The 14,655-nt window shown below is 39.7% G+C and overlaps 1 protein-coding gene across 3 annotated transcripts in view; it reads left to right on the plus strand.

Moving 5' to 3' along the window:
• The window catches only part of gpatch2.S (G-patch domain containing 2 S homeolog), an 85,667-nt gene that overhangs the window by 59,419 nt on the left and 11,593 nt on the right, over nucleotides 1-14,655 (plus strand). For all 3 annotated transcript variants that reach the window (XM_018264979.2, XM_018264978.2, XM_018264980.2), the window contains exon 8: nucleotides 3,002-3,066. In XM_018264979.2, the coding sequence (XP_018120468.1) occupies nucleotides 3,002-3,066 (65 nt within the window). The remainder of the gene's footprint in view (nucleotides 1-3,001; nucleotides 3,067-14,655) is intronic.

A 14,655-nucleotide genomic window follows, 5' to 3' on the forward strand; every position in this document is an offset into this window, starting at 1 on the left:
TTAATTATATCTTAATTTGGATCAAGTACAAGCTACTGTTTTATTATTACAGAGAAAAAGGAAATCATTTTTAAAAATTTTAATTATTTGGATAAAATGGAGTTTATGGGAGACGGCCTTCCTGTAATTCGGAACTTTTTGGATAACAGATCCATACCTATATTGGATTTATATAATTTTTACATGATTTTCTAGTAGACTTAAGGTATGAAGATCCAAAGTAGGGAAAATTCCGTTATCCGGAAAAACCCCAGATCCCATACCTGTATATTCAATACCATTATTCTGCATCAGATACAAAGACAAGATTTAAGGCACTACTTTAACTCCTAGGTGCTATCCTTACAAGGCAAGATTATTTACACCTGTTTTAACTTGTGGTAGGATAATGCCCACACTGAATCTAAGGATAGACTTTAGCATGCATTCTTAAAGGAATTGTTCAGTGTAAAAATAAAAACTGGGTAAATAGATAGGCTGTGCAAAATAAAAAATGTTTCTAATATAGTTAGTTAGCCAAAAATGTAATGTATAAAGGCTGTTACAGCAATTTTGCTTTCTGCAAAGAGTCAGTACTTAAAAGCGCACGTTTGCTTCCAAAAAACCTTTTTATTCATGACCAGTGGAGTGCACTAGATTCACATAAACCATTGTTTCTGATTGAAATATAACCGTTTATTGTGTTTGGCAAATTACAACATTTCTTTAGTTACAAGTCCCTTTTTTCAGCTTAGGGATGTCAAATTATGTGATGCAGCAAATCTATTCCTTGATGCGGTCCCGCGATCCGACCGCCCATTACTATTCGTTAGGATCCAATCGTTGGGCCCTAGGGCCCACGATCGGATCAGCACGATATCTGGGAGAGATCCGCTCTTTGGCGACATGTAAGCGGATCTCTCCGTGTATGGCCAACTTAAAGGAATTGTTCAGTGTAAAAATAAAAACTGGGTAAATAGGCTGTGCAAAATAAAAAATGTTTCTAATATAGTTAGTTAGCCAAAAATGTAATGTATAAAGGCTGGAGTGATTTGATGTATAACATGTCAGTCAGAACACTACTTTTCAGCTCTCTTGGTTTACACTGACTCAGAGACTTGAGGGGGGGCCACATGGGTCATATCTGTTGCTTTTGAATCTGAGCTGAATGCTGAGGGTCAATAACAAACTCACTGTACAGAAATGAACCATGTGGCCCCCCTTCAAGTCGCTGACTAACTCAGAGTTATAGAGCTGAAAAGCAGGAAGTTGGATTCTGGCTGTTTTATTAGACATCTGTTCACTCCAGCCTTTATACATTACATTTTTGGCTAACTAACTATATTAGAAACATTTTTTATTTTGCACAGCCTATCTATTTACCGAGTTTTTATTTTCACACTGAACTATTCCTTTAACATGCTGGAAGTGACATGCCACATAATCTCACATACACAGGATCGATGCAGTAAAAGAAACCATCAAAGTTGAGGCTGCATTTTGATTGTTAATAGAGAAGGAAAGGCATCCTGCACTTGGGAGTGCCAAATGTTAGGCACTTCCAAGTGATTGTATTGACTTACCTGAAACCCCGGGGCAGTTCTCCTATCAGCTGAAAACTGCACCGGCCCGGGGTTATACCAGCCTTCTCCTTTAAGACAAACAACCAAAATGATTGGAATAGGAGGAAGAGGAGAGCAGCTGGGACTCTTCACCTCCTACACTAGCAGATATGGTACATCAGCATATAAGTTCTTCCATCATGACCAGTCCCTTAACCAGCACAGTATATGGATATCTGTTGATAACAGCCAGACACCATACATGTACTTTTACCATTTGTACATTCATGGCCAGCTTAAAGCTGACACATGATACTGACACCATGTAGAGGCCTGTACGTCTCACAATTGCTGGCAGTGGTATGGCACAGAAGCCCCAAGCCTGTAATATTGACATGGGTTGATAATAGGATCTATCAGCCTGTAAGTCCAACATACTCAGAGTGGTTTAGCACAGCATCTACAGGAAGTTGGATGAAACAGGAGCTAGAGGCCTGTAAGCCTGACATGTATTGTCTACTTTAGCTCACAAAAGCTAAAGATTTTAAATTCAAACTTCACTCTAAATATGCATCAGCGCTTGAATTGTTCACCATTCCATGTCCATAGTCAACATTTAAACCTGCCTACAGCTGGCCATAGACGCAAAGATCTGATCTTACGAATCGAGGACTCGTACGATTTTTCGGACCATGTGTGGAGAGTCCCGACATTTTTTGTTCGGCGGAGATCGGTCGTTTGGACAGGTTAAAAGATTTCTGTCGGCTGCCGATAATATCTCTGCGTGTATTGCCGATCGTACGATTTTCAGTGGGAGACTTTGGTCGGACATAACTTTCGCACGATTGCTGTCGGGCAGAACATCGGCTGATCTGTTCTTTTCTACTTTATTTGATCGGAATGGTTAGTGGCAGTTCGGGAGATGGGAAAGTCCGATCGTAAGATGATTCGTACAATCGGATCTTTGCGTCTATGGCCAGCTTTAGTGAACCACTGAGCTACACACTTTTCTCTTGCTGGCTTGCTGTATGTGTGTACCGATTAACTTAATTAAGTCATTTTTACCTTCCTTATGTGCGCACTAACCCAGCAACTCTCTGGCTGTTTCTTTGGGTTCAGTTTATTAAGAAGAGGCATAGAAAATGAAAGCTATACAGGTTGTTGTTTTTGTTTTGTTTTTTTAAATCGGAAGAAAAAATAATGACGCTTACCATAAGAAGGAAAATGTTGGTGCCAATTATTGAAAAATAACTCCTTTGGCTCTGTTTTGCTAATTATTGTGCTATAGACATTACTACAAATCTCAGATGTATATATAAACGCCTAGAATTTGTACTTGGTATCCCTGTGCTTACTACATTGTTTTCAGGACATTTCGATGCATGATTGAATTCATCCTCTATAGATCTCTTGATTAGAATTCTCTACCTTGAATTAATAATTTCTTCTCTCATATACAGCTTTTACGAGATAATCGTTCAGACCGAGGCCATAAGAAAAACTGCTCTGTCAAAACAGCCAGCCGGTAAGTTTTTCCACTACCTTTTGGGTTTAAACATAGCTTGAGCAGCCCAAATTCTTATTGTGTTACTTGTAGGGATGCACCGAATCCACTTTTTTGGATTCGGCCGAACCCTTTATGAAAGATTCGGCCGAATACAGAATCCGAACCCTAATTTACATATGCAAATAAGGGGTGGGAAGGGGAAAACATTTTTTACTTCCTTGTTTTGTGATAAAAAGTCACATGATTTCCCTCCCCGCCCCTAATTTACATATACAAATTAGGAAAAAGGCAGAATCCCGAACCGAATCCTGGATTCGGTGCATCCCTAGTTACTTGGCTTGAAACTTTTTTTTATTTGCTATTCAAAAAAGGTTCTTCCATTAATTTTGATGTTAATTATAACTAGGGATGCACTGAATCCACTATTTCTGATTCGGCCGAATTCCGAATCCTAATTTGCATATGCAAATTAGGGGCATTAAAGGAAAAAGTGGAACAATTCTTCTTTTGTGATGAAAAGTCACATAATATCCTCCCCTAATTCACATATGCAAATTAGGATTCAGTTCTGCCAGGCACAAGGATTCGGCCGAATCTGAATCCTGCTGAAAAAGGCCAAATCCTGTATTTGGTGCATCCCTAATTATGACTGAGCTAGCAGTAAAAGCACATTTTGCAGCTAAGCTTCCCAACAGCAGCACACTGAGCATGTGCAGTGCCACTGACAAAGGATGCCCAAAGAGTAGGGATGCACCGATTCCACTTTGGGATTCGGCCGAATCCTTGGTGAAAGATTCGGCCGAATCCTTGGTGAAAGATTCGGCCGAATCCTTGGTGAAAGATTCGGCCGAATCCTTGGTGAAAGATTCGGCCGAATCCTTGGTGAAAGATTCGGCTGAATACCGAATCCGAATTTGTATATGCTTGGTGAAAGATTCGGCCGAATCCTTGGTGAAAGATTCGGCCGAATCCTTGGTGAAAGATTCGGCTGAATACCGAATCCGAATTTGTATATACAAATTAGGGGCAGGAAAGGAAAAAGTGGAAAGAATTCTAATTTTGTGATGAAAAGTCACATGATTTCCTAACCTCCCCTAATTTACATATGCAAATTAGGATTCAGATTCTGTTTGGCCAGGCACAAGGATTCGGCCGAATCCCAATCCTGCTGAAAAAGGCAGAATCCTGATCCGAATCCTGGATAACAAGATTCAAGATGGGGAGCTGCAGTTCACAATTTGGAAAGCATGGATCATTACTTTCAAGAGATTAATGAATGTTGAGGGGGTGTTCAGTATATAAAGATTTTCTATCCATAATCAGTTGTAGGCTTTAGTTTTCTTTTTTTAGATATTCCAAACTGGTTCCTAATTCCATTAAAGCCTTTCCAGGCAACAGTTCTGCTGATCAGTGGTTCAGCTCGACAGGAATTATGACTGCCAGAAGTGCCAGGACTACTTGTCTGGCACAAGAAGGAATAATTAGGAGTACCGTAACTTTAAATATTGTTGGCCCTTTTCAGCCACTCAGGCTTTATTTTGATAGGAATTATAAAGGGAATGTAACGTGCTGCGTTGTTTGACATAGGTTTGAAGTGGCTGCTAATATCGGAGAGGAGACAGTTGCATGATCCTGCTTTAGTACGTTTCATCTGCTGTTTTGGGAAACAGTCCTAATTTTCAGTACAAACATATCCATTTGTCACCGTTGCAAGATTGCCAAAACTAAATGAAACCATTAATTACTACATTTTTGAGCAGCTGCTAATAAATTGGGATTTAAAAAAAAGAAGAAAAAAAAAAAAGCTTTAGATTGTTGGGTAAATTGACACCGCAATTAGTGACAGAGTGAGTATATAAACCAATTAAACATAAAAAAAAAAGACAGGCCCTTCAGATGTTGCTGAATTATATTCAGCAACTTCAGAGAGGTGATTTCTTGACTCTGAAAATTGCTTCCTAGTGAATTACTCTGGAAACCTATTATCCAGAAAGCTCTGAATTACGGAATGACTTTCTCCCATAGTCTCCATTTTATCCAACTTTTTTTTTTTAAATGATTTCCTTTTTTTCTGTGTAATAATAAAACAGTAACTTGTACTTGATCCCAAATAAGATATAATTAGACCACATAGACATGGTTTGCCTCCAATAAGGATTATTTGATGTTTACGTCATTTTCTAGTAGACTTAAGTTATGAAGATCCAAATTACGGAAAGATCCATTATCCAGAAAACCGGAGTTCCCAAGCATTCTGGATAACAGGTCCCATACCTGTATATAAACATACACACACATATTGAGTTTCCTTTGTTTCAATTTGGAATCTGAATATGATCAGTTTCTAGTTGCTCTCCATTATATTCCACTAAATTACCATAATTCAGCAGATGTTGATATTTTAATGTTTTCTGGCATTCAAATGTTGGACAGCTGTCTCGAGCTTGGGGAGAAAGCAAACATTTATTGCTAAATGCTTAACATATGCTTAAATAACTAATTAGAGGCAAGACAAAAACAATGCATTATCCTTTGTAAGGACAGTGAGGCTCTAATGCCAAGTTCTTGGGAATGTTTTGGTTCCCAATTACAGCCCAGGGATCTCTAGAGGGAGCCGGTTGGAAAGGCAGGATAAATCACTAAAAAGGCAGGACAAAGGCAGACTGTAGTAGGGAGGGGATCAACCTGCAAATTCATCTCATGTCACCATGTTTGTCTCAGCAGGAAACCAAGTAAGCTTTTGTGGCTACTAGTGGACTTGGTGTTATGGAAAAGGCAATGCTGTGTTTTGTAAAGGGAGGTTAAAGGGATACGGTCATGGGGGAAAAAAAGTTTTTTTTTCCAAAACACATCAGTTAATAGCGCTGCTCCAGCAGAACTCTCCACTGAAACCCGTTTCTCAAAAGAGCAAACAGATTTTTTTATATTTCATTTTGAAATCTGACATGGGGCTAGACATATTGTCAATTTCCCAACTGCCCCAAGTCATGTGACTTGTGCTCTGATAAACTTCAATCACTCTTTACTGCTGTACTGCAAGTTGGAGTGATATTACCCCCTCCCTTTCCCCCCAGCAGCCTAACAACAGAACAATGGGAAGGTAACCAGATAACAGTTCCCTAACACAAGATAACAGCTGCCTGGTAGATCTAAGAACAAAACTCAATAGTAAAAACCCATGTCCCACTGAGACACATTCAGTTACATTGAGAAGGAAAAACAGCAGCCTGCCAGAAAGCATTTCTCTCCTAAAGTGCAGGCACAAGTCACATGACCAGGGGCAGCTGGGAAATTGACAAAATGTCTAGCCCCATGTCAGATTTCAAAATTGAATAAATAAAAATCTGTTTGCTCTTTTGAGAAATGGATTTCAGTGCAGAATTCTGCTGGAGTAGCACTATTAACTGATGTGTTTTGAAAAAAACATGTTTTCTGATGACAGAATCCCTTTAAGCCTAGTACTTTTGAATCCATTTGCACACTTCGGCATAGTACTTTTACATTTTAAAAAGGTGCAGAAAAACAGAATTTTGTTCAGGATTTGGATAAATCCCAGCACCTTTTGCAGGACTGACAGTTTTCTGAATCAAATCGTAATCCTTTTAAACAGGAACCTCCCAACCTGTGACGTCTCTGTCATTCCTCACCCTCTCCGGTGGCACCTTCTCCCCGCAATCTGATACACTACTGGATAAATGCGGAATTATATCAGGGTGACATGATTTACTAAATTTGTGACATTGTTATTGTCTCAGGGGGCCCAGCCTGAAGGCCAGTTAGTATTTAATTAGGGATGAGTGCCCTGAATACCACTAGAACTATAGCAGGGTGACTGTTACCCCAATGTTTCTATATATCTGTAACCTTGTTATGAGCTAAGGGGGCCCAGTCTGAAGGTCAGTTAGGGGGAGATTTGGGGTGAGTGCTTATTTGTGCCCTGGGTACCCCTGGAACTATAGCAGGGTGACTGTTACCCCAATGTTTCTATATATCTGTAACCTTGTTATGAGCTAAGGGGACCCAGTCTGAAGGCCAGTTAGGGTAAGGTTTGTGGTAAGTGCATTTGCATTGAGCTTATACTGTAATTAAAGTTAGGAGTTGTTTCAGTTGTTGTTATTGTTGTAGGACTGCGGTACATAAGGATTTGTACAAAAGCCCTATGACAATAATTTTTGTTACTTTGTATGTATTTTTTTTTACTGCTATTTTTACATCCTGGACATTCCTGACAACTATTATCAGCTAGTAAACAACTAGTTACATGCAACCGGACAGAAAACAGTTGGTTCCAATTCATGTGACTAATTTGAGAAATGGGCACCAGTGCAGGGGTTAAATGATTTAAGCAAGCGCTCCAGCTGAATTTCAGCCAGACACCTCCTCTGATGCCGGATACACTGTTGCTATGCTTTTACAATATGGCAAATATTACAGGAATCATCTCGGCCTTACGTGCACGGACTGCACAGCACATCCATTAAATTACGAGGGAAAAGAAAAAAAAAAAACAGCAGACAATTATTTGTTAACTCGGCAAATGCTTCCCTGTGAAATGCTCTTCCAGATATTTCTGTTAATGATAAATCCTCACTAGGTGAGTTAAATTGATGAACTGTGCTTGGGAACCCTTAAAGCTATAATTAACAGGCCAATTCTTGGCTAACCAGAGCAAGTTCACATCACTCTGGCTTTCTTTAACCTTTTTCCCTGCCTCTGCCAGCTCCTTTACTGCTATTCTGACACTCTCAGGCCTGCTCGGCTGTGGTGCAGCTGATGCCCTGTCCGTGTCTATATTTTTCTTATTGACAATGAGCGTTCTTGCCAAACGCCAGGGACCATAGTCACATCTGCTTGTTCCCCGAGCCTGTCTCTATCTGCTCAGGAAAAGTTCCTTTCCAGAGGGCATCTTTAGCTTTGTTCTCAGTCCTCCGTTTCTAGATACATTAATAAAGAACAAGCAACTCCTTTTATCTTCTTTGTTTTTTTAACAATTAAAATGATTCCACTTGACACTGTTTGCTCCGGTGCCTGTCGACATACCTTCCAATGCCAAGTTTTTAGGCGAAGTGGTTGAGTCTGCACCACATATTCTGTTATTGTCTCGCTTTGTCTTCTCACAAAGCCTGTGTTCCGTTACGGCAAGCATAAACCTTGCAATAGAACAGTTTATGGCCCTGGTGCTAAGAGTTGACCTAAAGAGCTACAGGCTGGGCAGCATAGATATCAAGTGTTGCCATTATCTTGTTATATGATTACATTGTTGTGTCTACTGTCCTGAACTCTTTCTACTGCCAACAACTGCACTCATCGCCGGATTTACGTAGTGGGTGCCCCTAGGCCCACTGCCGTTCGTTGCCCCTGTCCCCTCCCCTTTATGCGTGCAAATTTTGGATTTGGATCGAAGCAATGGGTATTGGTGCATGGGAATTTAAAAAATGATTGCATCTCCAGCGCATCCCCAGTGTTTTTGAACCAATGTGGTTGGTGGCCTTTTCACAAATCCGGGCCTGACTGCACTGAAGGGCAACGATTTGGGTAGGAGCCCATTGCAGTCAACCTTATTTGCACCCTTATTAATGACAGATCTCTCTGCCAGCTCATTCTAATCCAGCACTTCAGAGTACAGGTGTGGGACTTGTTATCCAGAACGCTCGGAACCTGGGGGTTTTCCATAATTTGCATTCCCATGTTTTAAATCTGCTAACAAAAAGAGCAAATTAATAAACCTAATAGAATTGTTTTGGCACCAATAAGGATTAATAATATCTAAGTTAGGATTAAGTTTTATTATTACACAGAAAAAGCGATTCATTTTCAAAAATGTGAATTATTTGATTAAAATTGAGTCTATGGGAGATGGGCCATTCAACATTTGGAGCTTTCTTGGTAACAGGTTTCTAATCCTAACCCTAACATAGCCTGTGAACAGCGGAATTAGTGCCCTTATGGGTTTGTATGCAGGCAGGTTCGCCCTTACTCCTACCTGTAAGTGATGCATGACAAAGTTATTATAATATGTAGGCAGGAATTTCAAAACTAAAATCCCCCCCCCCCCCCCGAGTCCTTCAGACAGCTGATAAATCACAGGTACACTAAGAGTAAGGGCACACAGGCAGATTTGGGGAGATTAGTCACAAATCGCCTCTTCTTCGGGTGACAATCTCACGAGGAAACTTTGGGCGACTTCGGAAAACAAAGCCCCGCTAGTACAATCCCACTGGTAGAGCGAGAAGTACAGTAGGGAAGAGGAGAAGGCTGTGGTGAGAAACAAATATAAGAGAGATGTAGGCGAAAAGTTGGAACAGAGAAGTTGGGCATAAATAACAGGAGGAGGAGCCAAGGTGTAGACCATAGTGCTCCAACTTTCACACTCCAGGTTCTACTCAATTGATAGATCATTGAGACAGGCTTTACCATTGCTGGCAGCTGAAGAATCATAGAATATTTCTTCCAAACATGGTGGACTCCTAGCTCCTTTATCATACAAACTTTGCTTTCTGCTGGCAGAATCTCTGCATAAGCAGCAGGAGAAAATGTCATATTTCTCACCTTGGATCATGATGAAAATGTGTGCTTAAAGGCAAACAATTCATTTATTATGAAGCAACAAAGCTGTATTTTAGACATTGATTTTAAATTAAAAAGTAACTGCTGTGCTCTACATGAGGAGTGACAACAATAACCAAGCGCCTTTTACTTAATGTTATTACTGATATTTCTTTTGCTTGTGCCTAAAGGATTCAACTTCTTAGAGTAGCCTGATTACTATAATCTGACTTATCAATGATCTAGATATCTCAATGCGGCCTAGCAGCTTATCAATTCCTAGTAGAATTACTCAGGGATTCCAGGCTCTTACTCTTGGAACATAGGTCTTTGGGCTCAATTGGCTGATTTATTCACTTTTCTTTTTATTCTTCTCACTGTTTTGTTTTCCTTAATGAATGGTGATGTTGGGAAGGCTTGCAAGTTGTCAAGAGTATAAAACCTCCCATAAATATAAGCAATTATTTTTTTTGTATAGAGGCAGACGTATTATGCAATACAAATGAAACAGGGCAAGAAGAGTGTTCACGAGATTAGAATGTTTGTAATGATGGAAATATCTTGGTGAATATGCTAGAAGGACTTCTTGCCATCTATAACATTATTCTGAGCCACTCACATTCTCTCCAGCCAGTTTATTCTGGTGATCTATCTGGTTATCTCTATGAAATTACATGTAAATCACAAATATCTATGCAACTACTTTTATTCATTGAAGTTGTTTTTCTTTTTTTTTCCTAAAAAAATTAATCTGTTCAAGTTGGACAACACAATAAAACCATTCATAGTACTGCCTCCAAGGTAGATCATCATTTGTAATCCAATGTTCAACAACATCTTATTTAGGAAGTACATGAAAGTCATGTGGTTACCTATCCTTTTGTTCGGGGGGAACTGGGACTCTTAAATGTGATGAGGTGGATCTTTAAAACGTTACTGATTGCAAGAAGAGGGGGAGATTTATTAAGGGTCGAAGTGAATACTTGAATTCAAATTTTCAAATTTGTGTTTTTTTTTTTGGTCAAAACTCTCAAATTCAAATTGGGAATTATCCAAACTCGATTCGAGTTTTAATTTGAATTCAAATTTCGAGATTTATTATACTCTGGCCAGAACTCAAATTCGACTATTTGCCACCTAAAACCTGCCGGATTACTGTATAAGTCAATGAGCGAGGTCCAGGGATCACTTTGGTGAAGTTTGTAGCCTTCCGACATTCAAGTTGTTTTTTTCAGAGGAAAAAAACCTCAAATCGAGTTTTTATAGTTAAAATCGAATTCGATTCAAGTTTTCTGGTCGTTTAAATTTGTTCGAGTTTATAAAATTTGATCATATCAATACATTGCAACAAGTCGAATTTCGAGTTTATGGGAGTTTAAAAAAACTGGCTTGAATTCGAAATTCAATGCTTGATTGCCCCTTAGAGTGAGTTGTAAGAGTGCTTTACAAGAAGTATGGTGAAACGTTAAGCCTAGATTTATTTCGTTTTAGGTTTGGAATATATTGATTAAACTTTTGAGCTTTGACATAGTGAGAAGAACAAGTGTAGTACACAACCTTAGGTAGTGATGAGAGTAAAGTGTAGAAGACAACATGGTTGTAGAGACGTAGATGTAGGTGTTTAAGGCAGTGACTTTTTTTTTTAGTTTAAGGCAACTTTGGAAGCCTTACCTTGGATCAGGACTTCCCTTCGTTCATATCAAGGTTGCAGTAATAACCTTTCATTTCGATCTGCAGCGCGGGACATGATAGAGAATTTTATTGAATTGGCGCAATGTTTCCATGCAACATGTCATCTGTAAGTATGGAGATCGTACAGAGTTTGTTGTCATCAAGTATAAAGATTGCTACCAAGGGCAAAGCAGGATCACCAAGCAACACAATTGTCAAAGATTCTACAGCAACAACATTGTGTGAGGCTGCTGGCTACCGTTTTTGGATTATCCTTCCAAAGAGGTTTAATTAAATGAAACAATTCTAGTTCAGGCTGAGGCAAATTCAACACTGACTCATCAACTAAAATGCCTTCTGGGGATGATGGGAATTGTATTTCATGTGCAGCTGGAGAGTCACAGTCTTAATTATCCATTCTGGTCCAGAGCCTGGTTTTGGATTGTAGTACTCCAGCAATAGCAGCTTAGCTATAGTTAAGTTATCGCTGCAAATCTAATTATCCACCTGAGGATGGCTGCTCATGTTTCAAGCAAGCAGAATGGAACATGAGTACAGAGCAAGAATTTTCTTCTTTTAGACAAATTATTTTCATTATGACAGATGAATCCACAGTCCCAAAAATAGTGGGAAGCAACATAGCAGTTAAGCTCTAATGAAAGAAGACAAATTAGAAGAAAGCCAATCGTCAGACTAATAATTTGGTGTCCTTAAACAGTGTACAACATTAACAATTTCAGGTGAAGGGCAAATGATATGAGTGTGTGCCAGCTCTTCTCTAGACAAAGAGAACATTATTAAGAGATCAGACATTGAGCTGTCGGAATGTAAAACACCATCCATGTGTATCTGGGTAAAGTAGAATTGAGTTTTAGAATTTAACTGTATGTGTCCATTCAGTGAGCCAGGCATCACTCTCTCTCTGTGCCTGTGGACTTGTACTGTTAGACTACAACTCTCAGAACCCCCCAGCAGTCTAAAGCTGGCCATAGACGCAAAGATCTGATCATACCAATCGAGGATTCGTACGATTTTCGGACCATGTGTGGAGAGTCCCGCCATTTTTCATCCGGCGGAGATCAGTCGATCGGACAGGTTAAAAGATTTCTGTCGGCTGCGGGTAATATCTCTGCATGTATTGCCGATCGTAAGATTTTCAGAGGAAGACCGTCACTAGCTGTGGTCGGACGTAATTTTGTACGATTGCTTTCAGTGGCAGAACAGCGGCTGATCTGTTCTTTTCTACTTTATTTGATCGGAATTGTTAGTGGCAGGCCGGGAGATGGGGAAGTCCGGTCGTACGTTGATTTGTACGATCGGATCTTTGCGCCTGTGGCCAGCTTAAGGAAGAGCCCTGCAAGGAAATTCTGAATGCTTCTCTGGCTTGAGTGGAGCAAGTTCAACCAATAACAGAAGATAAGCATGACAAGCACTCTGAAAATCCATCAAACATGACATATAAAGTAAAAATATCTTAATTACATTTACAGGACAAAAGTTATCATGTGTTTCAAGACAAAATATAAAGGTACAGCAACCAATAGGAACACAAGGGATGGGGGAAATAAACTTTATATAAATTAAACAAAGAATCGGTAAGAACAAAATAGCTGCTCCCTCTGGTGTAGGTGTGGGGCTTGGCACCCAAAGCATTTCTACTGTAAGGTTTATACGTATTTAACAGTAAAGGAAGGCAGATTTTTATTTAATTTTTGTTAGGTTAGAGATATATAATACCCATATGTTCAGGGACAATTAACTGGCATAATTTTACAAGAAAAAATGTGTCCTACAGCATTGTTTTCAATCAATTATTGAGTTTTAACAACCTTTATTAAGTCTTTTTTTGCTGGAACCTGACCCCAGTCCACTATTTCCTATCCTGGCCTGATGTTCGCTTCTCCTTGATGACAGACACCCGACCCAGCTCCCCAACAATGATAATATGGTTGGGATCAGACATCATAGATGAGGAGTCGGCAATATTATATCACTAATGGGTAGGGTCCCTGTTTGAAGTTTGACCCTCTATCCATCCAAATCTGAACATAGGGCTTACCTTCTGTGAACCTGCACAACCAGTTTATCATTACCTGCCAGCTGCTTTGGGACGAGGGTATTTATAGTTGTAGTTCTGCCAGAAATAAAAAGTTTTTCTTTCTACTTCTATATCTTTCCACCTAGGTGGTAAATAAAACCAGGGCAATTACCAGGCAGCAACTGGTATTGTTCAGTCTACTACAAATTCGAAATGAAGCCTGATTTCTTGTGCACTTGTGCATTCATGTTTGTAAAATAGATCTGGTATCTCTAAAAGTGCATCTGCGGTTTATTGTACTGTTTCTTGTGAAAATTCTTGTTAAACTTGGAAGGGTCAGTTGAAAAGCGGGCGAGACTCCGTTGGAAACGGCAGGATCTTTTGCTTAGAGCTAAAAGTAACTTTTGCTTCCATGTCGCCTTTTGTACAGTATTAGATCTCTAAAATCCTATACCAGGGATCCCTAATGGGTCTTTAAAGGAGAACTAAAGCCCAGTACCAGCCCAAGGCAACCACTGCCCTTTAGCAGTAAGGATCTGTGTCTCCAAAGATGCCCCAGTAGCTCCCCATCTTCTTTTCTGCTGATTCACTGCACATGCTCTGTGCTGCTGTCACTTACTAAGCTAAAGGACCCACTCACAATATACAGTACACATAGAATAGAAATGTCACAATATAAGGCGTGAGCGTCACAGACACTTTCCAAGATGGTGACCCCCTGTGACAAGTTTGAAGTCCTGGATCATTGCTGCTATTGACAAGCTGAAAGTTTAGGCTGGTGCAATAAGTTCACTATATGAAATATGGCATTTCTAGCCTTATTAATGTTTAAGGGCACAGTGACCCATGTTCAGAATAAGTTGCACCACTAGCAGGAGATGTAGTGGAGGTATTTGGGGTATCTGGATCACTCCCGCTACTTGTGGCCATGCCCACAGATCTGTTAAATACTCAGGACTTTTTCTGCAGTCCATCGTACACAAATCGAATGAATTTAAAACCACCGGTGAGTTTCTTTTTGAGCAGCCAAAAAATATGGCGCAACTTAAAAATTGGCGGTGATGTTTCATATGGGGTGCCCCAGATGTTGACCACTATAAACCTACAAAGTTCATGTTTACAAAGATCCAGTACCATTCCATCAGCATTGAATGGCAGGGAGTTCGTTGGCACTCACCGCGTCTGCCCACTAGCGAGGGCTGTTTCTCTCTTTCGAGTTCTTCATTAAATTAAAAATGAGGGTGAGGGAACAAGGTGCTTATAGCAATTAGCAATAATTGTATTTTATATTGCTTCCCATAGAAAATCATTTCCTTTTGCAAATTACCTTAAAATATATGGACGGTGCTATC

The sequence above is a fragment of the Xenopus laevis genome, chromosome 5S, assembly GCF_017654675.1.
Source record: "Xenopus laevis strain J_2021 chromosome 5S, Xenopus_laevis_v10.1, whole genome shotgun sequence".
NCBI classification, from domain to species: Eukaryota; Metazoa; Chordata; class Amphibia; order Anura; family Pipidae; genus Xenopus; species Xenopus laevis.